At 41.3% G+C, this 24,792-nt stretch overlaps 1 protein-coding gene across 30 annotated transcripts in view; it reads left to right on the top strand.

The window, feature by feature from the left end:
- Positions 1-24,792, top strand: part of MAGI1 (membrane associated guanylate kinase, WW and PDZ domain containing 1) — a 501,247-nt gene that overhangs the window by 399,141 nt on the left and 77,314 nt on the right. For 20 of the 30 annotated variants that reach the window (XM_034776906.1, XM_034776895.1, XM_034776896.1 and 17 more), the window contains exons 4-7: positions 6,025-6,231; positions 13,853-14,063; positions 17,305-17,387; positions 20,454-20,489. In XM_034776906.1, the coding sequence (XP_034632797.1) occupies positions 6,025-6,231; positions 13,853-14,063; positions 17,305-17,387; positions 20,454-20,489 (537 nt within the window). The remainder of the gene's footprint in view (positions 1-6,024; positions 6,232-13,852; positions 14,064-17,304; positions 17,388-20,453; positions 20,490-24,792) is intronic. The other 10 variants (XM_034776908.1, XM_034776897.1, XM_034776913.1 and 7 more) reach the window with 3 other exon arrangements.

Here is a 24,792-nt window from a genome sequence, read left to right as displayed (position 1 = left end):
AAAGGAGATTTGATTTACATACATTGTAATTTAATTTCTCAGTGCTCTCTTTCATTGCCGACTGCAAAACCATGCTGTGCTTTGCTTCCTGTTCCAGATGCTACATCCCTGTCCGCCTCTTGGTTGCCTGGATACTCTGAGTTTCCTCAAGGCAATTGCTAATCAATGTGGGTTGCAGTTAGGTGATTCCTGCAGACAGCAGCCAGATCTGACATCTAAACGTAGAAATCCGTAGCCAAATACAGTCTGGGAAGTGAACAGCTAAAACACTGTAGTCCTATCTCCGCTTCCAGGAATCAATTCGTCTTGTGCTAACCAGACACAAGCACTCTCACTGGATTAGATGAACAGAGGCACTTTTAGTAAAATTAAGGGTCAATCATTTTGGCTCTTCTGGAGAGCGGACAAAAGAGGCATGGCTCAAAAAACAAATTACATTAATAATTACATTTTGATTCTGCATGTCAAGACCTTGCTTAATTTTCGTATTTATCTACATTTCTTCCCGAGAGGGCCATTTTGAATTAATATAGAATGCAACAGAGACTGCTTTTTAAGATGTAAGCCATTAGTAGAAACATTGTCAAAGCACAATATTGGAGCTTTGAAGATAGTATGTGTCCTCTGAATTGTTAGCTCCTCAGTGCAAAGAGAGGGCTTTTCTTTTATCATTGCAAAATTATGCTTTGCTATAGGAGTCAGTGAATTCAGAACTGCAGACATAATTTTCAGAGGTGCCGGGGGCACTCCAGATCTCCAGAACACCTCTGAAAGTCAGGCCATAACTACTGTATGTCGTTTGTAAAACGCTTTAGGATCCTCTGGGATGATGGGTGTTGTGTGCTGTAAGGGTAAGATGTTGTTAATAATTAGAGTTGAGTGGATGATTCAGTACAAATTATATTTGTTATGAATTTAGCCCCTTTTGGTTCATAAATTTTTCACAAACCAATGCTAAGTTGCCTTTTCCTGTATACATTCTTTATGTTTATTAGCAGGATACTTGAAACAAATAATTTCCAGCTTATGGGTGGTTCATAAACTCTTTGCTTTGACTGTTCACTGTTTGTTATTCATGGTGTGTGGCTGGGTTGCTAAGACAGAGGGTGGTGTTGCCTCTTCCTGATTGGTTGATTGAAATAATCGATATAAAAGTTGAAAAAACAGCAAATAGCAAATACTCAAAATTCCAATAGAAATTTTCTGAATGGATGATCATTTGTACTAAGCTTTTTGAGGCTTTCAAGACTGACTTCCTTCTGGTAGTCCAAATACTCATTAATAGGCAGTGATGTGACTTTCCACCCAAAGAACAGCAAACCAAACAGAAGTCTTTTAAATTTTGATCATGAAATGAGGGATATTTTAAAAACTATTCAACCAGCTCTGTAAAAAATAAACAGTTAGAAGAATTTTAAAAAGAGGAATCTCAGAGAAACTACTTGATATAGATTCAAATATTTTTTTAAAAAATGTGAGACCTGTGAGCAGATATGAGAGAGCTACATTCAATATTGACATGTTGGTTTTTTGCATTGGTCAAAATCAAGGCCAAATTGCTGCTAATTACAGTCCGTGACAAAAGGCGATGTTTGTTTTGGGTTGTTGCTTGATTGTGTTGGAAGTTAAATGGAGGCAGCCCAGCTTCAACGTTTACACACTTTTAGGAGATGACAATTATACCAAATGTTGCTGGTTTTGTTTGAAAAGGGAAAACCTGGCAGATGCCACAAAATAGCTTCCCGCCGCCACAAATCTGTTGTCTCCCTCTCAGCCCTTCTGCCTAATGGTGCAGAGAGAACCCTTTCATTGACCGCGCATCTCCCCTGTCTGCTTCTGTACCCACGAGTCTGGAAGCTCTAGATGCCATTTCTTGTAGAGTACATGCGTGGGAGCAAACGTGAGCTTTAGTTACAGCATCCATTATTAAAGAGCCAAAGGTTGTAATAGGAGCCCTGGGGCCCATTCATGCTCCAAAGGCCCGGTGCTCTGTTGCAGCACCTTCCAAATGAACTGAGCAGTGAAGAGAAATATACTCATTTGAATGCAGCGAACACGAATTTTAGACGCACAAGAAAATTTCCATTGGTTCTAGTAGTCTCTGGTTGATGTCCTGAGAGCCAGGCTGTGGGTATGGCATTTCCGCAGGTTGAGATTTTTATTCGTGGTGAGTCTTTATCTTCAAGATACCCTGGCAAAACACAGAAAAAGAATCAGTTCCTACCCCAAGGACCATCCATTTTAAGTTACACAGACAGTCTAAATGTATTGCCGCACTGAAATACATACGAATCTTAGAGTTACAAACACCCCCGTAATGGAGGTTGTTCGTGACTCTTAAATGAGATGTTGTGGTGGTTCTTTCAAGTTTACAACTGAACATGGACTTAATACAGCTTTGAAACTTTACTATGAAGAAGAAAAATGCTGCTTCACCTTTATTTTTTTAGTAGTTTACATTTAACACAGTGCTGTCCTGTATTTGCGTATTTATTTATTTGCGGGGGGGGGCATGCCGTTGCTGACTGATTATGTACTTCTGGTTCCAAATGAGGTGTGTGGTTGACTGGTCAATTCGTAAATCTGGTGTTTGGAACTCTGAGGTTCTACTGTGCGGACATTGAAACTTATAGCTTGAAAAAATATGAGTAGATGAGTAATTTGGGTAATTGGAAGTAAGAGGGGAATTAAAGGTGTTTTTAGGGAAGTTTGGTGATATTCTCCCTTGGGGGGAAAAACAAATGTGTGGATTCAATATGATATATTCCAAAAGCAAAAAAAAAAAAAAAAAAAAAATTAAAAAGATACTGACCAAGTGACTAGTGACTTTGGTTGTCAAACTTGAGACATTTTTGCCTGATTTTTTCAGAAAGTGATTGCCACTACTCATGTTTTTATGAACACTCTCTCTAAATCCAGTGGTTCTCAATCTATTTACCATTGTGAGCCACACAAGCAGATCTCTGTGTTATGTGGCCGCATCCAAACCATATATATACATACTGTCTGGCCCTGAGGATGTCACATGGGCTGCAGCTGTGTGCTCGTTGGGTGCAGGTTGAGACTGATTGGTCTAAATAATTACTGGAAGAGATGAGAGGGGGGTGAACTCATCAGAGGCAGGGAGAAATCATCCTAGCCTTTCCTTGAATTTGGTGGTGGAATTTTAACAAAGGGGTCCCCAAGAGACCTCTTCAGCACATCTGTCTTACATACTTACCAAGATTATCAAAATTCTGTCCCCATTACACACCTAAATACCCTTTGTCTAAAAGTTTATACGTGTTACATATTTGTAGATCTAACAGCTTACAAAATCACTGAAATAAATGCTGGACGAAGTATCTGTGTTCAGTGCCACACATACAAGCTGAATTGCTACCCAGGTATTTTATACATTCGTAAAATACACAAAGCTTAAAAAAGAAATAACCAAGTAATATTGAATCTCTGGAGAAGTACAAAATAGAGTAGGATAGATTATCTTCTCTTCCTACCTCTTTTATGTTCCCCCTCCTTTCTCTCTCACATTCCTCCTGCTCCTCCATAAAATATTCTTGCAGCAAATAGAACGTAAGAATCATTTCTCTAGCAGAGATTGCACCTGCTGTAAGATTCGACATCCCCATTAGGGGCTCTTTCCAGAGGAAGTCATTTCCTTCTCCCTATAAATTATGCATCTGTGTACATTTAAGATTCCAAAATGAAGACTAAAACAAAAAGGTAATGCTGAACATTGCCCTGCTCTACGGAGTTGACTCCTTGATCCTTTATAGATACTTGAATAGAGCTTACCAAGAACGAAGCTCTGTGCGTTGCTGTCATAGCGTTTCTACATCGCTAAATGCTCTGAGAAGGGAGTCCCTCTGATTTCCAGAAACCGTGAATTTTGAATCCTAGTCCTTGTACTCTAAGACGGCAGTGCGATGGGTAAGAGCTTTGTGCAGGGTAAGCCGGGAAGGCATACTGGGATTTGCTTAGCAGCAGAAGCTGGCTTTCCTTTCGCAGGCCCTCCCCGATGAACTCCACTGATCCTTTCTCCTGGTTGGACTTTCTCATTCCCTCTTGCCCCAATCTAGCTGCATGCCCTTCACAGGGCCCACAGGTGTTTGCTTGGTTTTTCACTCTCCTTCCTGCACACAACCCTCAGACTGCTCGGGCATGATTCCTGTCTTAATTCACCCCGAAGGCCAATGGAAATAGAGCTTCAGGATGGACTAGAGTAGAAGTTTGAAAGCAGAAGATTGATTCAACCACTCAAATGGCCGTTCAGATAAACGTTATGTTTTATGAATTAAAATTCATAATGTATGTGATTTCCACATCAAGCTCTAGTGAGCTGTAACTGGGCATTGTAAAATAACTGCCTGTTCTACTGCAAATCTAGGGATTACTGCATTTTAGCTGTGTGTACAGCGGGTTTGTCTACATCTGTGTGTAAATCGTTTATTAATTTTAAACACGTACAACACATTCTCCTATAGGCAGGGGTTTTTGTTTGTAATATATATGGCATATAGATACAGTACATGATGGTTTGGTGCGGTGTATAGGTTTCATGTGTATTTATTTGGGATAATCTGCATTTTGTGTGTATATGTGTATATACACACACACGTGTACTCTGAATGTCTCTATGTATAAGAGGGAACGAATATACAGTATATAGGATGGTACGGTGCACTAAAAAGGTTTTATCAGCAAGAGTTGGATTCTGATAAAACTTTTATGCCAAATTATTCTCTCGTTATTTCCTTATAAGTAATCTAGTTAGCTGTAGATATAATGCATAATGTAATCAAATTTACCTGTGTGTTTTCAGAGTAGAATTTGGAAAATAATTATGGCTGATATAAATAATGTTTATAGAGAATGTATGTGCATATATAAACATGCACATTTATATTGGGGGTAGAGAGGTAAAAATGTATTTTTGAAACTGCTTTGGGATCCCTGAGAATAAAAGGCTATATTTAAATGGACAATATTTTAAGTCCATTTCTGTGACCCAAGGGAAGAAATTAAAATATGTAGTAATTGTTGAAACTGGTATGGATAACTGATATCTTAAATATAGACTTGTTTGCTTATAATCGCAAATAATATAAACTGTATTCTGAATATCATAAATTCACTTGTGTCATAAATTCTTTGGGACAGGGACTTGCTTTTTGCTCTGTGTTCATACAGCGCCTAGCGCAATGGGCTCTAAATGACGGGAGTTCATAAGTGCTTCTGCAAAGTGAAGTAGAATGGAAATGCTGAAATATTTCACTATGAAGACTCCTATCCGAGCTAGAACGAACCTGCACTTATAGTGAATTTGCCGTAAGATGGGATTTCACTGAAAGGATCAAAATTGCCCCTGGGAGTTGCATGTGGGTATAAGGGGCAAATAGCACCCTTGCCTTGGTAAGAGTCTTGCTTTAAAGATTTGGCTCGTTCACTTCTACCCTAACTGACCCCAAGAGATGAAATTCCTCTTTGAAGAAAGCAGGTGGCACTTGGTGTTTTCCTTTGACAAAGTGTTACTTTAGAGAGAGATTACTTTTTCAAAAATGCAACAGCCACCCAAAAGAGCTCTTCTATTAAAGCAGGTCATCCCAGCTTTTCATCACTTATCTGGTGATAGCAGTAATGAATTTTTTATTTTCTGCAGGGCTCACTCTAAATCTGACACAGGAGTGTGTGGTGCATACATATAAAAAGGGCACTAATTGAAATTCAAATGTAATGAGATGAAGTTTTGCTATTCACCACAGCTGCCTTTGTTTTAGTCCTTGTACGCTCAGTGCACCTAAACAATGCAACCCTCGCTTCTACTTTTAAATTCAACATGAATAAATTAAAAGGAAAGAAATCTTTCTAGTCTATTCCAGAAGTGAAATATTGTTTGAAAAACAAGAACCATTTTTTTTTGTCTTTTGTGGGGAGAAAGGTTTTGATGAAATAAGAAGAAGAATAAAAAATCTTGCTGCTTAAAATTTACTTTTTTGAACATGCAAATGTGTTTCTATTGCCTAGGTAACTATTATGGAACACCCAAGCCTCCCAGCCAACCCGTCAGTGGGAAAGTGATTACCACTGATGCTTTGCAAAACCTTCAGTCCAACTCCAAGCAGTCGACTCCAAAACGAACCAAGTCTTATAATGATATGCAAAATGCTGGCATAGTGCATACGGAGAATGAGGATGAGGATGACGTCCCTGAAATGAACAGTAGCTTTACAGGTAAAGCAAAAAATATTCTTGTCCATATTATAGGATGCATTGCATTTTCCCCCACCCTCTCAATAGGAGCCCTGCAATGCTGCCAGTTCTGGATTGAACCACATTGTAATCTGGGTTAGAAGTATTTCTACTGTCTTCTATTAACAACACATTTTCCCTAGCTCACAGAATAGTTTAAAAATGACAGGGATTAACCTAAATGTGTATCTGTTTCCCATGCAAAATTATATAGCCCTTGATTCCATTTCCCCCCATTAACCTATCACTATACTCAACATAGCTAATTTAGTAAATGAAGAAGATTAGAGAATTCTAAGAAAATTCATTGCATCTTTACCTTTTTGATATCTTATGTTAATGATGGTCAGAGTCTGATTAAACAGCACAGGGAGAAGTTGTGTATTTTCTTCAGAACCTCATGTAGTCACTTAATTTTACAGTCTTACATAATCATAGATGCCTCTAAAATGGGAAGTAGCGCTGAGTAGATATCTCTTGCTGTGTAGAATAATTGAGAATTTCTCAGCTAGTGTACAGAATGGGGCACATTTGTCATTTGAGGTACATTCATGTTACTTTAATAGTGTCCCCTGAATTCAGTGGGCCAGATTTTGCTCTCAATTGCATTAGGATAGATCTAGATGACTCCATCAATTCCAAACGAGATGGAGCCCATCTGACAGGAGTGTATGTTCAGAATGATTGGACAGCACCTAGTGGAAAGTAAAAGAAATTATTTTAAATCCTTATAAGCATCACGCGAATCATTTTGCTCTCGGAGAGGTTGAAGCTGTTTCGTAAAAAGACGTGATGTAGTATTGGAGAGCATGTAAACATTCTGAACCTTTTCCTGTGGACTATTAAAAACAGCTGCTATTGCAAAAGTTTTAATGAAAATCTGAAACTCTTTGTCGTCTTGAAATATTTTGAACAATGTGTAGGAAGCTATTTTGTTGGAAACCAAATATGCGTAGATCCTCACTTCCACCTGTGACTTTTCCCTCTGCCGTTTTCGCTTGATTTTCAGCCAGGCTGCAAAAAGTCAAGGCAGTGTTCATTACCACTGACACTTCTACCCATTGTAACAAGGGCTCTGTGAGGTCCCTCTTTCCACCCACTTTTTTTCCTTTTAATTGCTGGCCACATATTTCTTACCTACACCAAGGGCTCCTCAAGCACGTACAGTTTACTCCTTCTTCTTTTCCCTGTGGTACATCCCAAGCAGGCTGGGGCTGGCCCACAGAGGGGCTATGAGACGTGAAAGCAAACTCGGTCTGCTTAAGAAGTCCTGGAGTTTCACTTTCTAAAATGTCCTGTGCCTATCGACAGGTCTCACACTGATCTCTCTGATGTTAATCTGATCTCATGCTTCAGCCTGCAGGGGTCTTGAAGGAACTTTTTTTTCTCTGATGCACAATCTGGGTTGTTTTTTTTTTCACCTTCCTCTGAACCATCAAAGATCAGCCACAACTGGAGATGGGATACCAGTTGGAGGTGACCAGTGCTCTGAGATGGTACAGATAATCCTCTGTTTGAGATGTCTGGCAGATGTGTCTTGTCCACATGCTCAGGGTCTATCTGATACCAGATTTAGGGTTAGGAAGGAATTTTGCCCCAAGTGAGATTGGCAGGGACTTTGGTTTTGTTCTGCCTTTCTCTGCAGCCGGGGCATGGATCACCTAGGCATATCTCACCTTCTCAATTCCCTCCAATCTCCGGCACCTCAGGGTCTCCAGTTCTCTGCCTGTGGCACCCAAGAGTTTAGTCTCCCAAGGACTAAAATCCATTAATTATACTGAAGTCACTGGGCTCAACATGAGGGTATTTGGGTGAAATTTGGTGGCTTGTGAAATGCAGGAGGTCAGACTACATGATCTAACAGTCCCTTGTGGCCTTAAACTGCATGAAACTATGGTGCTGCCCCTCTGGCCAACAGAGCAGGAGCATTGTGCGGAAGCTGTCCCCTGCCAGAGGCTGACCACCCCGCTGCTCACTGCTGGCAGGCTCAGAGCAAGAGACTAAATGGCTCTGTCCAGATTCCATTGAGGTCAATGGGAACTGGCTCAAGCCCTTAGGATTTAAACCCTGGTCCTGGATCTTGGTAGCCCAGAATTTCCAAGTAGCGTCCTTATGATTTATATAGGGCTTCCCATCTCTTCAGCCGCGGTGCAAGTGTTAATTATTCCTCACAATGCTCCCGTGAGGCGTGGAAGCAGTGAACGGCGTTATTCCCGTGTTCACAACCAGGAAACTTGAAGCAGAGAGAAGTAAATGGCCTCATTTCCGAGCTGGTTGAACTCCATGTGCATTGCAAGCGCTCAGTGTCTCTGAAAATCAGGCCTGAAGTGATTGGCACAGGATTATGTAGCAGGTTGGTGGAAGAGCCAGGACTAGAACTCAGAAATCCTTGGCTCACATTTCTCTGCTTAATCAACACCACCACCTAGTTTCTTTCCAAACTACGGGCAAGATTCTCAGTTGGTGTCAATTAGCTTAGATCCTGTTATTTCAGAGGAGCTGTGCTGTTGATTTCCACCAGCTGAAGATCTGGCTCTAGCGGCCAGATTTTCAAAGTTACTTAGGTGATGAAACATGTTCCTGGTGGGATTTTCAGAAGCGGTGTATCTCACTCTCATTGGTGTTAGCACTTAGGGACCAGATTTTCAAAAGTATGTAAGTCCTTCTGCCAGTGCGGCGCATTCTATTGACCTCCGCAAGTTCCTTCCATGTGTAGAAGCTTGGTTGTCACGTCTGCTGAAACATTTGCACTTGCAGATAGATATCCATGGGAGGACATGCCGCGTTCTGTATGAGATAGCAAGTGGTAGTCACTGGAGAGATGCCTGTGCCCGTTCTTTCCTTGATCTTTATTCAGCCTCATGTTGCACTTGAAAGCTGAGTCAGCACCCGCAGCATTACTGTAACAGATCAGAACCAGAGAAGCCAACTAAGATCTTTACAGTTGCTCTTGTTTCAGAAACACAGAAGTTAACTGAGGTTTTAGAAATGCTCCTGCACTTTCTTTTCGTTGTTTTCTCTTTGTTTTTAAGAGCATTCAAAGAACGCAGCTGTCAGAAAGCATAGCATTGACACACAGAACAGGAGGCTTTGCTGCTCTCATCACTCTATCCGTGTTATTGGGTCGGGTCCTGATCCCACTCTCACCGGTGCACATCGTGAGTCACTCGGTTGAAGTCACTGGAGTTATACCCGTGTGAAATGCATTTCAGACCCATCCTCCACTCTGGCCCATAGGCATTTCCTGTGCATTTGTACATACGTTGTATTGAAATTGCCAGCTGTTATTCCCTTGTCCTCGGTCTACTTGTGAGCTTCTTGGAGCAGGGACCATCCTTCTTAAGTGTTTGGAAAGCACATGTAGTGGGCACTAGAGCAAATGAATAGGAACAAGAGTACTGGGGCAGACTACAGCCCTGGAAACAGCAAGCCTTATGGATAAGGATTCTTTGATCCATGCCCTTCTTTACCAAGAACCCCAAGACGTGGGAGAAATCTCCAGACATTCTTTTCCCTTAATTCTCTCTCCATTCTCTCTTGGGGCTGGTTTGCATGAAATATTCCCCAAATCAACTGTCTACGACCATTAAACCCAAGATTCATTAAAAACAGGGAAGAAAGTTCAGATTAACAAAACAAGTGATATTCACAATTAATTACTATTATTATTTATATTTCAGTGACATCTGGGAGCCCCAGTGAGGCAGGGGCGCTGGAACAATTTGTATAGTGGGGGTGCTGAGACTCACTGAACCAAACTGTAAATGTTGTATATACACCTGCAGCACCTCCTACAGCCCTAATTCCAGCACCTATGCAGTGATGGACCATAACCCCCTTGTGCTGGGCGCTGCACAAACACAGAACAAAAAGACCCCAAGGAGCTTACAATACGTCAGGCTTGGCATATGACAGAGGCTCGTCTGGCTAGGTACACAGGTTTCCTTGTAATGGACAGGAGTTCTGTGGCCTGTCAGGGGAGTTCTATGGCCCATGTTATGTAGGGGATTAGATTAGAGGCTCACAATGGTCCCTTCTGGTCATAGGGCAGATCTACACTTAAAACACTGCTTCGGCTCTACTGCACCGCTATAGTGCATCAGTGAAGAAGCTCTATGCCGACGGGAGAGAGCTCTCCTATCAGCATAGTTAATCTGGCAGTAACTATGTTGACGGGAAAATTTCTCCTGCTACACTGAGGGTTGGGTCGGTGTAACTACATCACTCAGGGGCGTGGATTTTTCACACCCCTGAGTGACATAGTTATACCAATGTAAGTCTGTAGTATAGACCAGATCTTAGAATCTACGACTCTGTAATGGCTTTCTTAGGAAAAGCATCTGTTCTCTTCTATCTCCTTGGTCAACTTCTCAGCCTATTAGCCAGACAGTATCTCAGAAGCACATCCTCTTGTGTCTGTTTTTTTTCCTCAGTCCTGTTGATTCTCTGAGTCTCTTTGCCAGCCCATTAAGTCCCTTTGATATGCCTGGCTCCTCCTTTTAGCAGTCACCCCCTTTTCCTTATTCCCCCCAGGTGAAATTCCCAGATTTTTTTCAGGATTGTGTTCAGTTTGTTTGTTCCATCTTTGCTTCTTACCAGCCCCAAAAGTTCATAGAACATAGAATATTAGGGGGACCTCAGGAGGTCATCTAGTCCAACCCCCTGCTCAAAGCAGGACCAATCCCCAAAGGTCCCCTCAAGGATTGAACTCACAAATGCTCAAATCACTGAACTATCCTTTTGAAGGTAAATCTCTCTGTGGTTTGGAGCCCTTAACCCAGCTCCACATCCCTTTTGCACCCCATCCCACCCTCACAGGACCTGTTGTTGGGAAAAGGCCATTCTGAGATCTAATTAATCTCCTTTCTAATGGGAACTGGCCCTGACTAGAACAGTTTAACGGTGAAACTAACACACTGCTTTGCCTTTTACAGAGACAGGAGGTATATATTTACTATAATTCCCTCTGACTAGTGTTTTCTACTCTGTGAGTTAATGAAAGATACAAGTAATCTGTCATCATGAGATCAGACTTTGGCCCCTTGTCTCCACCAAATGAGCACGAAATCTGGATAGAAGAGCATTGGCCCACCCAGGTCAAAAGCCTTTTTCATGCTTATTTGATGCCAGGGATAATCCTGCTAACCAACTTAAAATTCTCCCTGTTCTGCAGAGGGTCTTTCTTAGACTTGCGTTTTCAAGCTTTGGCATGTTTACACTAATGATCTGATGGGTAGGAAGGGATGAATCATATTTTAGTTTCCTAATCTTGCCAATCTCTACTTTAAAATATTGAAAGGAGCTAATGCAGGAAGCAGACTGTAAGGGTGTTGAACTAATCTTGGTCACAGTTTTATTTTTCTGGTTTAGAAAATATTATATCAGTGCCTTTCTTGTTCACAGAAACAGCAGGCAGGGGTTCACCATGGCAAGGAGTTTTTAAGTGTCCAGTAGCTCTGGTTTTGGAAGACTGTTGTGGATTTCCACCTCCCTTCAAGAAGCAAAGCTGTCCCCAGGGGACGGCGAATCGGGGCAACTGCTCCAGGCCCTGCACTTTGGGGGCCCCGTGGGTTGGCCAGTGCTGCATGAGTGGCTACCCCCAGCCCCACCCCTTCCACCCGTGGGAGAGTGCGCCCAGTCCCAGGAAGGCGGGCGGCATGGCCCCAGCCCCCTGGAGCCCAGCGGCCCCGCCAAAGCGGGGCCCTGGAGGGGGGGCAGTGTCATCGGGGCCGCGCCTGGCTGTTTGGGGAGGCACCGCCTCCACCAGCCTCCTCTACCCGCCCCTGGCGTAATAGGTCCTGGAAGTGATGTGACTTCCGTCCCGGGCCCCGCACCCCCCTAGGGACAGCCCTGCTCCCTTTACTAAGCTATGTCTACACTTAGCAGCCTATAGCGGCACAGCTTCAGGGTTGCTGCTGCGCCACTGTAGCGCTTCGGTATAGACCAGTGGTTCTCACACCATAGGCTGCTTGTGGGCCAATCAGCACACAGCTGCAGCCCATGTGACATCCTCAGGGTCATACAGGTAGTATATATATTGTGTCCATACGGCCCACATAACACATAGAGAGATGCATATGCAGCCTACTGTGGTAAATTGGTTGAGAACTACTGGTGTAGACACTCACTCCAGCAACAGGAAGGATTCTCCTGTCACCGTAGTAAATGCAGCTTCCCGAGAGGCAGTAACTAAGTCGACGGTTGACCTAGTCCTGTCTCCATGGGGACGTAGGTCAGCTTAACTTTGTCACTCCGGGGTGTGGATTTTTCACACCCCCGAGCATGACATAGCTGGGTCGATCTAGTTTTCTAGTGTAGGCCAGCCCCAAGACACAGCAGTGTTTATAACATCTGTAAACCAAGGCCTGGTCTACACTGGAAAGTTATCTCAATGTAGCTATGTCAGTCGGTGTGTGAATAAACTTATTCTGACCTAAACTCCCAGTGTAGATGCCAACAGAAGAGTTCCCTTGCTAACTTAGGCCTGGTCTACACCCAAAATTTAAGCTGACCTAGCTGTATCACTCAGGGCTGTTAAAATGTTTGCACCACTGTAGACTCAGCTAAGATGACAGAGCAATTCTTCCACTGGCCTAGCTACTGCCTCTTGCGAGGGTAAATTTGTGAAAGTGTCTCCACTACAGCGGCGTAGCTGCAGCTGTGCCATTCTATTGCTTATGTGTAGACGTAGCCTTGCTCAGGGAGTTAGTGTTCGTACACTCACAGGAAAACCCCTTCTGTGGGTGCAGGCCAAGCCTACACTACTGGGCTATGCCAACATAGCTATGTAACTAGAGGTTCCGTTGTGTAATTAGGAGCAGAGATCCAGTTTGTGTGGAGCAGCTCCTAAGGTTTAAGGATGTGAGGAGTTGCTGCAGAGACCAGACACCGTTGCCATTTTGGAGGGCGGGTTAGGGTCTGCAGGGATCCAATAACCCCCTATTCCCTCCCTCCCCTCCGACCCTTGCCCCCCAAATACTGCAAACAGAGATTTTTCCTCAAGAGAGAGGAGAACCATGCAGCCGTCACTAGGGACTGTACTACTGCTATGGATTTTACCTGGAGGGCACTTAGAGGCTCTGGAGATGAACAGCGTTGTAAAACCCTAGGGATGGGGGCAGAACAGAGTGTTGCAAGCTGCCCCTTACAGCAGGATCTCACGGCTCGATTATAAAACATTGAAATAAATTATTGCAGTTGCTCAGTATGAAATTGTTTAATATGAAAGAACACCACCGCATCATTGACTTGTGCTCCAAGGTACCTTAGGCAATTCTGAAACTCTGCCAATCAATCTTTCTGCTGAAAGGAAATCTTATTCTCCAATCCCATAAGCAGTTCTTTGTGGGTGGGCCCCTGCAGCCTTTCAGAGCCCCACTGAACTCAGTTACTTCAGCAGGCTCCAGTTTGCAGGATTGGGGCTTCAGAAGGAATAGCTACAGGAAACTCACTATCCGTCTCCCAAGTCCCGTGCTTTGAAAGGTAAGGTGAGTCTTTGGAATGAATACCAACGCAGGTATGGACACAAACAAATGAACAAGGAAGAAAAGGTGGTACAAATATTTGAGTGTGATTACCGATAATTCTTTTTGTGATTCTACAGCAGATTCTGGTGACCAAGACGAGCACAATATACATAGTATAAGAGAAACAGCGCCACCTCCTGTGAATAATAGCATCACCGCCGTTCCCACCACGGAACCATCTCAGAAGCTCCCTCAATACCTACCTCCTTCTGCAGAGGAAAACCTAGGTCCTCTACCTGAAAACTGGGAGATGGCCTATACCGAGAATGGAGAAGTCTATTTTATAGAGTAAAGCTCATACTTTGTTGTCTTTTGTGTGTGTGTGTGTGTGTGTGTGTGTAATCTCTGTCTGCAAATGTACATACATACAAACCATGTGTATTTAATGTCTACAGTTGCTTTTAAGAACTAAAAGATCTTGACCAGTTGTAAAACATTGTTGCAATGCTCCTACTTGTGCATTTCCTGAGTGGATCAAGCAGCCAAACTCTTGCAGAGTTCAGAGGTGTTGGAGATCCAATAAATTTGCAGAGCAACTGTAGTTTTTTTTACAAAGATAGTTACAAGAGCCACAGGCAGTTAAAAATATTGGTTAGTTTTCTAGTTTGGGATGAAAACTCCTAACTGAAAGACGTTAAGAACTCTCTTTCAGAGCCCGCCTGTGTACATCAGACTGGTCAGGGGAAAATTCCTCCAACCCCATGCTCAGTCGATAGCAGAGCCAGGGAGCTAACTCGGTGCACTGCTGTTCTCATTAAAGAGAAGGGTCCAAATTGGATACTGACGTGCTCCAGTGGGCTTGCACAGGGCATAACTCAGAGCAGAATTTGGCACACAGTATTTGGAAGAGCCAGGAAGACATAGTGCCGTGGATACTTTTTGCTTGACAGCTTTGTAGTGTCAGCCGCTTTAAGGTGGTCTTAATATTGATTTTTTTCGTACCATAAATAATGGTCTCTAATTGTACTTAGAGACTTATTAAGACTGTAGAAGCTGCTAAAACAGGACTGGCGAATACAAGAGATTCCGCTGACAGAGTTAGCTAGTCATCAGAAGAGTGCAAATAGTGTTTGCAACCGGAAAAGAAGAAGCTAAACAAATCCCTTATCTGGCTTTATGGATATGAGGCAAGGAATTCAAATTTGGTTTTGATGGTTAGTATACAGTAGTAATGGAAACTGAGCCCCTCTATCTACAGACCAAATACAGTGCATCCAGATACAAAGCTGGCTTTTCCTTTATATTGTATTTAGACCAGAACCTCAGCTTTGACATGTTTAAAAACCCCAACTGTTTTCCTATGGGTAAGATAACAGCCAAACTGACTTTGATTTAAAGGAGTTACGCTACATTATTTGTTGGTGGAGTGGCTCTGATCCTCTAATGTTTAGAATTGAAGCGATCATGTCCTTTGGGAGAGATTCTGGGGAGGTCACTCCACCAGCAGGGGCAGACTGGCAGGCACTTCAAAATGGCACCCTCTGTGCAGCATGGCCTCGCATACACTGTGTGTGCAAGATTATGCTAGTGGAGGTGAGGTCATGCCTCTGGGATAGGCACAAAAGTACCAGAATGCCCAGTATTCTGAGGATACTTCAATTTGAATCGTGGCATGTTCATTATACTAAACATGGTGCTCTGCCCTCAGTTGTATCTGAATGGTGATTTTGTGCTACTACCTTCATTCTTTGAAACACTTTTTGGAGGCAGAGTGATTTATTACATGTTTATACCGTCTTTTAATGAGCGAAAACCCTGAATTTCCAAATGGTCTTTAAAGACTTGTTAGCCCTTTTGTGACAAAAATTAGGTAGGAGAAGGATGTTTCTGTTATTAAAATCATGTACGTGTCCATGATTACTTCTGGATCTGTCCTTACTTCTATGTGCGTACTTGATTCTTTAATGCTGTTGCAAGTTATGCCACAAAGCAGGGAGAAGAGAGAGGATGGGTGTGATTCAGTTCATAACAAATAATAATGATCTCAACTATTGCCTGCAGTTCAACTGCGTTTCAGTGTAACTTTAGAAAAAGAAAACAAATCCCGCCCAATGATTTTGTACACCTCGCTGGTTACAGGGTCAGGAGCAGAAATTCCATGTGAAAGGCTGCTTTTGTAATATGCCCTATCCAAACAAAACCCGGGAATATTGCAAAGAGCACAAAAGTTTGTTCTCATGAGTTTATCCGATGGAGGAGGCTCAGATAAATGTTCTATGCTTAAGCTAACAAGAGCTTATGCGGTTCTCCTGTCATTGGGAATGACCTACCGGACTGACACTTGCTAAAAATATGCAAATACTGTACCCATCCATATCACCACCATTTTCCCTAGCGAACCGCAAACTTTTTATACGTTGGAGGAACCCCTCTGCTTTATTATTGATGATTTGCCTTGCTTTGCTAGCGTTCAATTTACTAGTCTGAGAAACCCAAACCACGACCAATGAATTCATCAGAAACTCTCTGAAGTGCACAAAAGAATTGAATGTGTTCCTTCTGCATTGGGAAGGTTGACTAATGAAATGGGTGAAACCAAGGACCTTTTACTACAGTACTCAGACACAAGAATAAGTCAGACATCGAGTCATGCTGGTTGGCTGTTGGTCCCGAAAGGAACATAGTCCTCCTTACATCATGCCTTAGTTCACAATGGGTGTTGTGAGGCGTAGTTAAAGTTTGTTAAACCTTTTTGAGAACTTTGAATGTGGAGTGAACGGTATTGATATGACATTAGAACTAAGAACTATTAAGCAGAGCCAAAGGTGAAGCTAGATAAATGATATTTCAGTTTTAGAAGAGGTTCGTCTCTCCAGGTTAGCTAATATGCAGAAGAATGCACCAAGCACAAGGACTAGCTTATAGATTTAAGAGGTTATCTTACCCCTCGTTCTAAGACACAAATCAAAATTAGGAGAAAAGCATCCCTACAAAGTATAGTTAAAGAGGATGTACACACAATCTTCATCCTTGGGACCGAAGTCAGGAGCTGGTCCATGGACTCGTGAATAGAAATAGAAAGAGTTGGAAGTTGCGCTCGTCACAATTTCCATCACAGTCCTGTTAATAGGAACATTTTCACTGGAAATATCTGTTCTGATTGATGTTTTCTGTCAAAACCCAACAAATTTCAGAATAAAATTTAGATGAAAATAAAAAAAAAGTTGAAAATTTTCCGGAGGAAATAACCCATTTCCCAACCAGTTCTCATTGGTCGATGAGTTCACCAGTTAGCCTCCACATTCAAATGTGATCAGAGTGTCCCTGCTATAGTTACTCCTGTGGCCTTACACATGAATTTCTGACTTCTAGTGGTGACTATTCTTAAAATCTCAGATATTTTTTTCTGTCAATGCTGAAAGTCTCCTGATTTGCTAGCCTGTTTTATAAACCATAAAATTGTTATATTTCTTCTGAAATAAAAAACACTTTCAGCTCAGTTGAATAATAGAGGGGCCCATGTTTTTCTGTCACTGGTACTTTAGCTCGGTTTATTAACAAAGGTCATATTTCCATTTCTGGTTTGCAGCCATAATACTAAAACAACATCTTGGCTAGACCCACGGTGCCTGAACAAACAGCAGAAGCCACTAGAAGAATGTGAAGATGACGGTAAGGGACTGAAAATAGTGAACTAAACTTAGTGTGTTTGCTCTAATTTAGAATCCCCCCCCCCCCAAACAATACTATGATTGCAAAATGTAAAACAAAGAACAGGGAGTGCACAGAGATAACCAGTATGAACGCACACGGAAAGTGAATCATCATGATTTTCAAATGATCTCGAGTCAAACAATCACAGAAGTACTAGAACTAGGAGGCATCCACTTTTGCACAAAAGGATTTAAATGTTCATTGTTGCTGAATGAGACCAAGATCCTTTGAATGCATGTGTTAACTAGCACTCCTGTGCAGGCACAGAGTAAATGTACTCTGCATGGCCCATTGCTTTATACTGTGGTTAGTATGTTTTAAGTGGCTCCAAAGGAAATTATTATTTCCTCATTTGGGTAGAATTAAAAGGTTAATGTATTGCTTCACTTTGGAATGTTACATTCTGATTGTCTAGTTAGCATTATGTTTGCTAAAGAGAAATTATATTTGAAATCATGGATTTTTATCACTTAATTTGCACCAATATCATTTTGCATTCCTTGAGATGTTGAAAATGCAAGCCAATGTCCAGTTTGAAGGCACATAAATAAATCAAGCATCCCAATATGTGACTGGAAGAGGAGGTATTTTACTTAAGTTTACCTTTAAAACTTGCAAAAATAATAAAGGCCAGTAAAACGTTTGTGAAAATATGCTCACAAATTTTGGTCCGTTGCCCTTTAACACATACATAAAAAAACAAAACAGGAAAACAGTGGCATTTTAACTGGCACAGTGCTAGCCAGGAGCATTTTAGAGTGTCTGCATTATTATCCTAAAGCTAATTTGGAGATTATGATCAATCTCCTTCTCGCTCAAGCTATTTGTGAATCAGGCTCCTATGTTTTAGGGATATTATCTTACTTAGGAAAGGAACGGACCTGATTGGTTCAGAAGTCACCTCTAAAGTTGCTGTTACAATCTTGTAAATTGTTGACCTCCATTTTTTTCACATCTGAGTTTTTTTCACATGTAATGCCTGGATTTGACTGACCAAACCACTTTTACATGAGAAAACCAGGTAGTTGTACACATGGCGAATGGACTTGAATGCTCACAAAATACAAGATGTCTAAAATTTGTGCAATCACAAGGCAAGACACTATGCATTTAGTTTTTAGAGGCCTGCTTGAGAGCCCTTTGAAATTTTGGCCCCTTCTGTCCGAGACTAGATCCTGCAAAGTCTGTAGGACTCCAGGCACTGAGATCCTTCATCCCGGGTTGATCCCTTCGCAGGACTAGGGTCTAAAAATAGATGCATCACTGGGACCTCGGAGAAACGATTTAAAATAGAACATAAACGACAGCCTAAGCTTTCTCCTGGCTGAGGCTAGAGTTTTCCCTGAAGCACATCCTCTGTCCTAACTCCCTCTTCAGAGTGCAGCTCCAACTCCTTTTTTATAATCTGGTTGAAGTTAACAAGATGCACCTGCCACCATGACTCAGCAGGAAACACCCTGCACTTTCATACAGGGTCAGGATACAAGAATCAGGATGACTTACCAGAGGATGCCCTCCATTCTGGTACCACATGCCAGAGTCTGCCATTTTGTTATACCCTCAGACTTTTCAATTAAAAAATAGGGGCATGAACAGCTTGTGTAATTGGGACAGTTAATTTAGAACAGTGTAATCTTTTTTTAAAAAGTAGCTGTGTCTTGGTTCGGCAGCTCCTTACTTTCAGCTCATTTTATCGTTCCTGCCTCTATTTGCTTATTCATTAGTATTTTTCTAACAGCCAGTAGTAAAACTCATTACGTATTTAGTGCACTGCACACTTCTACTTCGCTGTTCTAGTCTTTCTTTATAGTTCAGTAAAAGCTCCTAGGTGTGAAGAAAAGGTAAAATAACATTGCAAATCCCAAATGACAGTCTGATCCAGCTAGTGTGGACAAAAGATTATTCATGTGAGTAGCTCCACTGAAGGCTCTGGGGCCACTCCCAGGAGTAAAGTTGCATGTCTGTTTTCAGGTTTGGTCACATCATGTGTACAGTAGAAAAAGTAAATACTTTGAGTGTTATACATCTTTTCAAACTTGCTTTGAATTTTAGCTGTATTGTATTCTTTCCATGGCAGGGTACAAATCTCTGAAAGTTTTCTATTGTTTATCATATGAAGAAAATGCCTATTAGCATTTCACACACAAATGTCTAACCAATTATTCTGGCCTACTATAATACAAACAGTTCATGGGTAAGTTAGAGCACATAAAGTATTTCTTCAGTGTCATAGTTATCAACAGCAATTTAATGGTATTGTATCTCTTATGTGTGTCATTTAGTAACATAGCTAAAACTTTTCTGTTACGTCCCAGCTTGTTTTACCATCTGCATTCTAGTTGGGTCATCACCTTTCATGTTCTGACTGCGGTATTATTCATAAGCTAAGCGATACCTTAATCATCTGTCATTGTTAACTGATGAAAATGAGGCCTCTTTGAAGCTAATGCAGCTCCATCTGAGTGTCAGGGTCGTTACTGTGCATCTGTTTTGCAGGATTGGAGGCTTAGGCCCCAACTGAGCAAGGCCTAAGCACATGCGTAACTTAAGTGCATAAGGTAGTCCCAGTTAAGTCAGTAGAGCTACCTACGTATTCCATTTAGATGTTTGTTTAAATACCACACTGAACTGGGTTCTAAATGACATCCTACTTAGGGGCAAAGAGTTCCTCTCAGATCTGCACTCCGCTTTGATCTCCTGATAAATATATAGCCAGCTGCATCTGAGAGGAGTGTTTTGCCAGAAAAATGATGACCATGCAAATTTGTTTATCAATCTAATCAAACAATGGCATGAAAGTAGCTGATCCACAATTATTTTAACAGTGCAAGAACCTCTTCTTTTATGACCCACATCAAGATCCATAAATACTCTGATCACTAAGATGTGATAAACTGAGAGTTTGGTCTGTGCAAAATTGGTGTTGGTTCTTCTGTTTACTATAGCAATATCTTGCTTGGTGCTGGTATCTGAAATTTTCTTTTAATTTTTTCTGTCTCATTTACTGCTCTTCCCTTGGAGAAGAAGGGGTACACACGGAGGAACTGGACAGTGAACTAGGTAAATCATCCATCTCTCATTTTGCTGTATGACTGACTGTACCATTTTTAGCCTCTCATTGCTTGACCTCTCCTTTGTGTCATTTTGCATCTTTCAATTTTTAATTTCAACGAGGCCTAATTCAGTAACAAAATGTATCAGGATTTTTGGCACGGAAAATAGATGTTTTTCCCATGATGTGGAATCTTAAGGCACAGTTCCTATGGTATTGGATCCCAAAGAAGAGAAACAAAGTAAAGCCTCAATCTTGCAAAGGCTTGAGAAAATGTTCACCCTTATGCACAGTGGGTTTTAATTTTCACTCTGATGAAGTCAATGGAGTTTTGCCATTGACTTCAGTGAGGTCGGGATTTCACCCAATGAGTAGCTCCATTGACTTCCAAATTATGTGAAGGGTAAGCACATACATAAGACTTTTTTGGGGATTAGTACCCAGCTTTCCAGATTAGAGAAGCTAAGTGAAATTTGGAAAACTGACTAAAAATATCCCACAGAATGTTTTTGCTGAATTTGTCAATGAAACAGCAGAAATTTTGCCCCAGTAGTTGATGTTATAAATCAAGAATAAATTGATTTTAGATGGCGTGGCCTAGTGATAGTTTCTAAGTGTTTTTGAAGAATGCAATCATAATATCTAATCTCATGTAGCATTAGTTAGTTCAGTCTGTAATTCTAGTGCAGAGAACTATTAGATCATTATTTCTGCTCCACATTCTAGTCCATTTCGAGAGCTGAAAGGGATCAATATGTTATATGTGACTGTATTTTCCTTAGGTCGTTCATTGCTTTAAATAAATTTATAGCTTTGTATGGTAGCCAATTATATTACAGTGGAATTAATCTCTGGTTTCCGTAATTACTTGAAAGCGCAGACTGCGTCCCACTTCTGTGTGATTGATATGCCAGAAGCCGTCAATAAATATTGACTGCTTTTTAAAATGCTATGCAAGAAGCTGCTCTTGTGGTTAGTGTGGCTGGAATAATGTTAAGAACCTAACTCCTTTTAGTGCAACACTTGGAAAGAGATTACATAAAGGAATAATTTATCAATTCCTGTAGCAGGTGTTGGCACAACCCACAGCGCTAAGGTTTCCATTGCGATGGCTGGTAATCTTTCACAGACTAAAATAACATCAAGAATAAGTGCACGAAGACAGCTGAACCGAAATGTATTTTTAATTAAAATGTCTCAAAAACAGCATAAAGATGAAGTAATAGTAGTATAAAATAACAAGATTATGGGTAACAACTAAACTTAAATGTTTACTCCTTCTATTACCCTTCAGCACACAGTGTAACTCTAAGGGAAGGATGGACAGAGGCAGTAGATTCAGGGAAGACCATTGGTTGATAACCATGGCCCTGATCCTGCACCAACTCACACATGTACTTAACTTTACTAACATGAGTAGTTTAATTGATATCCGTGGGACTCCTCACAGTAGTATAGACAAGTGTTTGTAAAATCGGGGTCCATATAAATACTACAGGGGTTTACAAGCAGTTGTATGTCAAGAAAAAAATTTAACATTTGCAGTTGTTCAGTTAGTGCCAGCAAGCTCAGAGAAGTATTGTCAAAACAGATCAACAAAATCTCCAGTACAATAGGAACACCAGTGGTTAGTATAAATTGGTTTGTGCCAGAGATTAACGCACCTAGTTTAACTAAAGTTTAACATTTGTTTTCTGATTGTGAGAAAATGAAATAGAAATCCACTTGAAACTTTCACAATATTTTGTATTTATCTTATATTTTCTAAAGAAACTGATTTAATTGGTAGTAATATAGATGACCTCTGTTTTAACAGAACAGTGCCATTTTAGGATAGAAATTAAACACTTAGGGAAAGATTTAAGACTGTTACACGTGGGCAACTCCTACTAGTCTTGTCTACACTAGGAACACTGAGACCTGTAATTCACTTTTGTGCAGCTCAACCAGTAGTAGCAATATCGGAGACTGCAGAATAAATTGCAGGCTGGTAAAAATCTCTGAGCCCGACTTCCAAAATGGCTATGATCAGTCAAGCTCTAGTGAATTTCAGGGCTTAGTTTTCTAGTGTAGGTCCATTGGCATTTATGAGCTATGACTCATAAAGGATGGAATGCTCCAGCAAAAGGTCTTAGGGCTAGATTCTTACATGGGTGCGGAGGGGCAAGGAAACTCTCAATCTGGGCTGGTGGTTTTCCTGATTTTCAGGGCTTTATCACTCTTGTAGGTTGGAACACTGACCAACAGGCTCTCAGCTAGGAACGTGTTTTGACACCATGCTTAAAAATATAAGTTGGGCACTTAAGGCCAAATGAATAGGTTGCTGCTCTTGCTCTGAATTAATATTAGATTATAATCCTCCATGGGGGTCCACACGAGTGTGCCCTCATAGAACCACATGGGACTGCGGGAATGGCGATTCCTTTCCTGGGTTGGAGCTATACTCTATGATCTAATTGCTCTGGCTCATCTTGAAGATTGGGGGGAAGCATTTAAAACAACCCAGATATTGGACTTCGCAAAGTGGGTACTGCTAATGCAGAGTAATTTCTTGCTTTAGAGCATTTCAAAAGACTTTTTATTAGAGTCGTCGTTGTGGATCTACATAATAGACTACTTATGGCTCCAAAGAATCCGTTCTTATCTTGTTGGTTTTCAACACATGTAGAAATGTGTTTTGTTAAATTTAAAACAGCTTAAAGAAGTATTTATCCAATAGCCTGGAATGTCAGTGGAGTAATTCCAAGGTCCTTGTTTTGTGACCTTCCATAAATGTTCTTTTCTTTTACAGAAAACAAAAATGAAATGTTAATACTAAAAACATTTTAAATAAAGATAAGGCAATGACACTGGCCAAAAACAATAGCATGACATTTGAAAATAAAATAAACATTATTTAAGGTTGTGACACAAAAAGCGTAGCCAACAAACTGAAGCATCACTCTCCAACTTTAACTCTTGTTTTGGTGCTCTACTTCCGTCTCTCGTTCCAACCTGGCCTCCACAGCCGTCTGCTTCCACAGTGGAATAAATTAAGAATGAAATGTCAGCCAATACTTTTGACTCTTTTGATTCTTGTCTGTGTTAGATCTTTAATGGTTTGAAACTTTTTGACTAAACCCCAGTCTTTCCATCATTCAAATCAGTGGGAGTTTCAACTGAGTAAAGACTTCCAGGATGTGGCCTTTAGTTTTGCGCTTCCATTTTAATATTGACATTACTTTTGTGCTTTGTAGAGGAATGTCAATTTCAAACCCATTCATTTGGTAAGCATGCAAAAGAGATCTGCTCAGAAGATTGCAAAGTGGTTTCATACCCAAAGGTTAGCACTGGCTTGCATTTGGTTGCTTATGTCTCAAGGAATCCAAAGATACTTAAACTTGATAAGTGTAAAAATAAAGAACAGGGGGGAAACATGGCTTTTATTTGCAAACAAGGGACTTGTGGAGCAAAACCCACAAAATTAATTTCTTCTGATGTTCAGCCAATTCTGAATGCAAACATAAACTCTGAGTAATTACCCCATATGTATTTGTGTGGCTTCTCTTCATTTTCAGTCTGGAATTATTTGTGCCTTTATGGCAGTGTAGCTGATGTCGGTAAATACTGAACAATACAGTTACATTATTCTGATTAATGGGCCACTGCTTGATTGTATTGGCTACGCAACTGATACCATTAATAAAAATAAATCTTTGCATTCCATAATGAATAAACACAGATTATTTCCCATTGGTCTTGTCAACTTGGCAATAAGTGCTGCTTTTACGAGGAATTCTTTCTCACTGGGGTATTTTAATAGTCTTCATATGCATGATTATTATATGGCGATGGTTCTTTCTTTAAAGTAACTTGTGTAGTATCTAGGGCTGGCCTTACCATGAGGCGAACTGAGGCGGCCACCTCAGGTGCCAGACTGTGGGTGGGGCGCCACTAGGACCCAGAGTGTAGAAAATTGTGTCTGTTGCTGGTGCATATGTATTCTGTCTGCTCTAGATGCACAGAGATGGTGGAGTGCTTTGCTGGAGGAAGGCAGAATTGAGACCTTTCAAAGTTTTGGCCCAAGTGAGGGCGCATGGGGGCGTCATTTGAGCTCCCCGCCTCAGGTGCCAAAATGTTGTGGGCTGGCCCTGGTAGTACCTCAGGCCCTAAAGCCATTGGGAGCTTTGTTTGATTCAGTGGGAGTAGGATCAGGCCCTTGAGTAATACATACAGTTCAAATAACCCTCACTACTATGCTGAAGAATCATAGAGTGAAAGGGACCTTGAGAGGTCATCTAGTCCAGTCCCCTGCATTTGTGGCAGGACTAA

This window comes from Trachemys scripta, chromosome 7 (assembly GCF_013100865.1).
Source record: "Trachemys scripta elegans isolate TJP31775 chromosome 7, CAS_Tse_1.0, whole genome shotgun sequence".
Lineage (NCBI taxonomy): Eukaryota > Metazoa > Chordata > Testudines > Emydidae > Trachemys > Trachemys scripta.
Note: the sequence above shows the minus strand (reverse complement) of the source record. Positions and strands in the feature narration are given on the sequence as shown.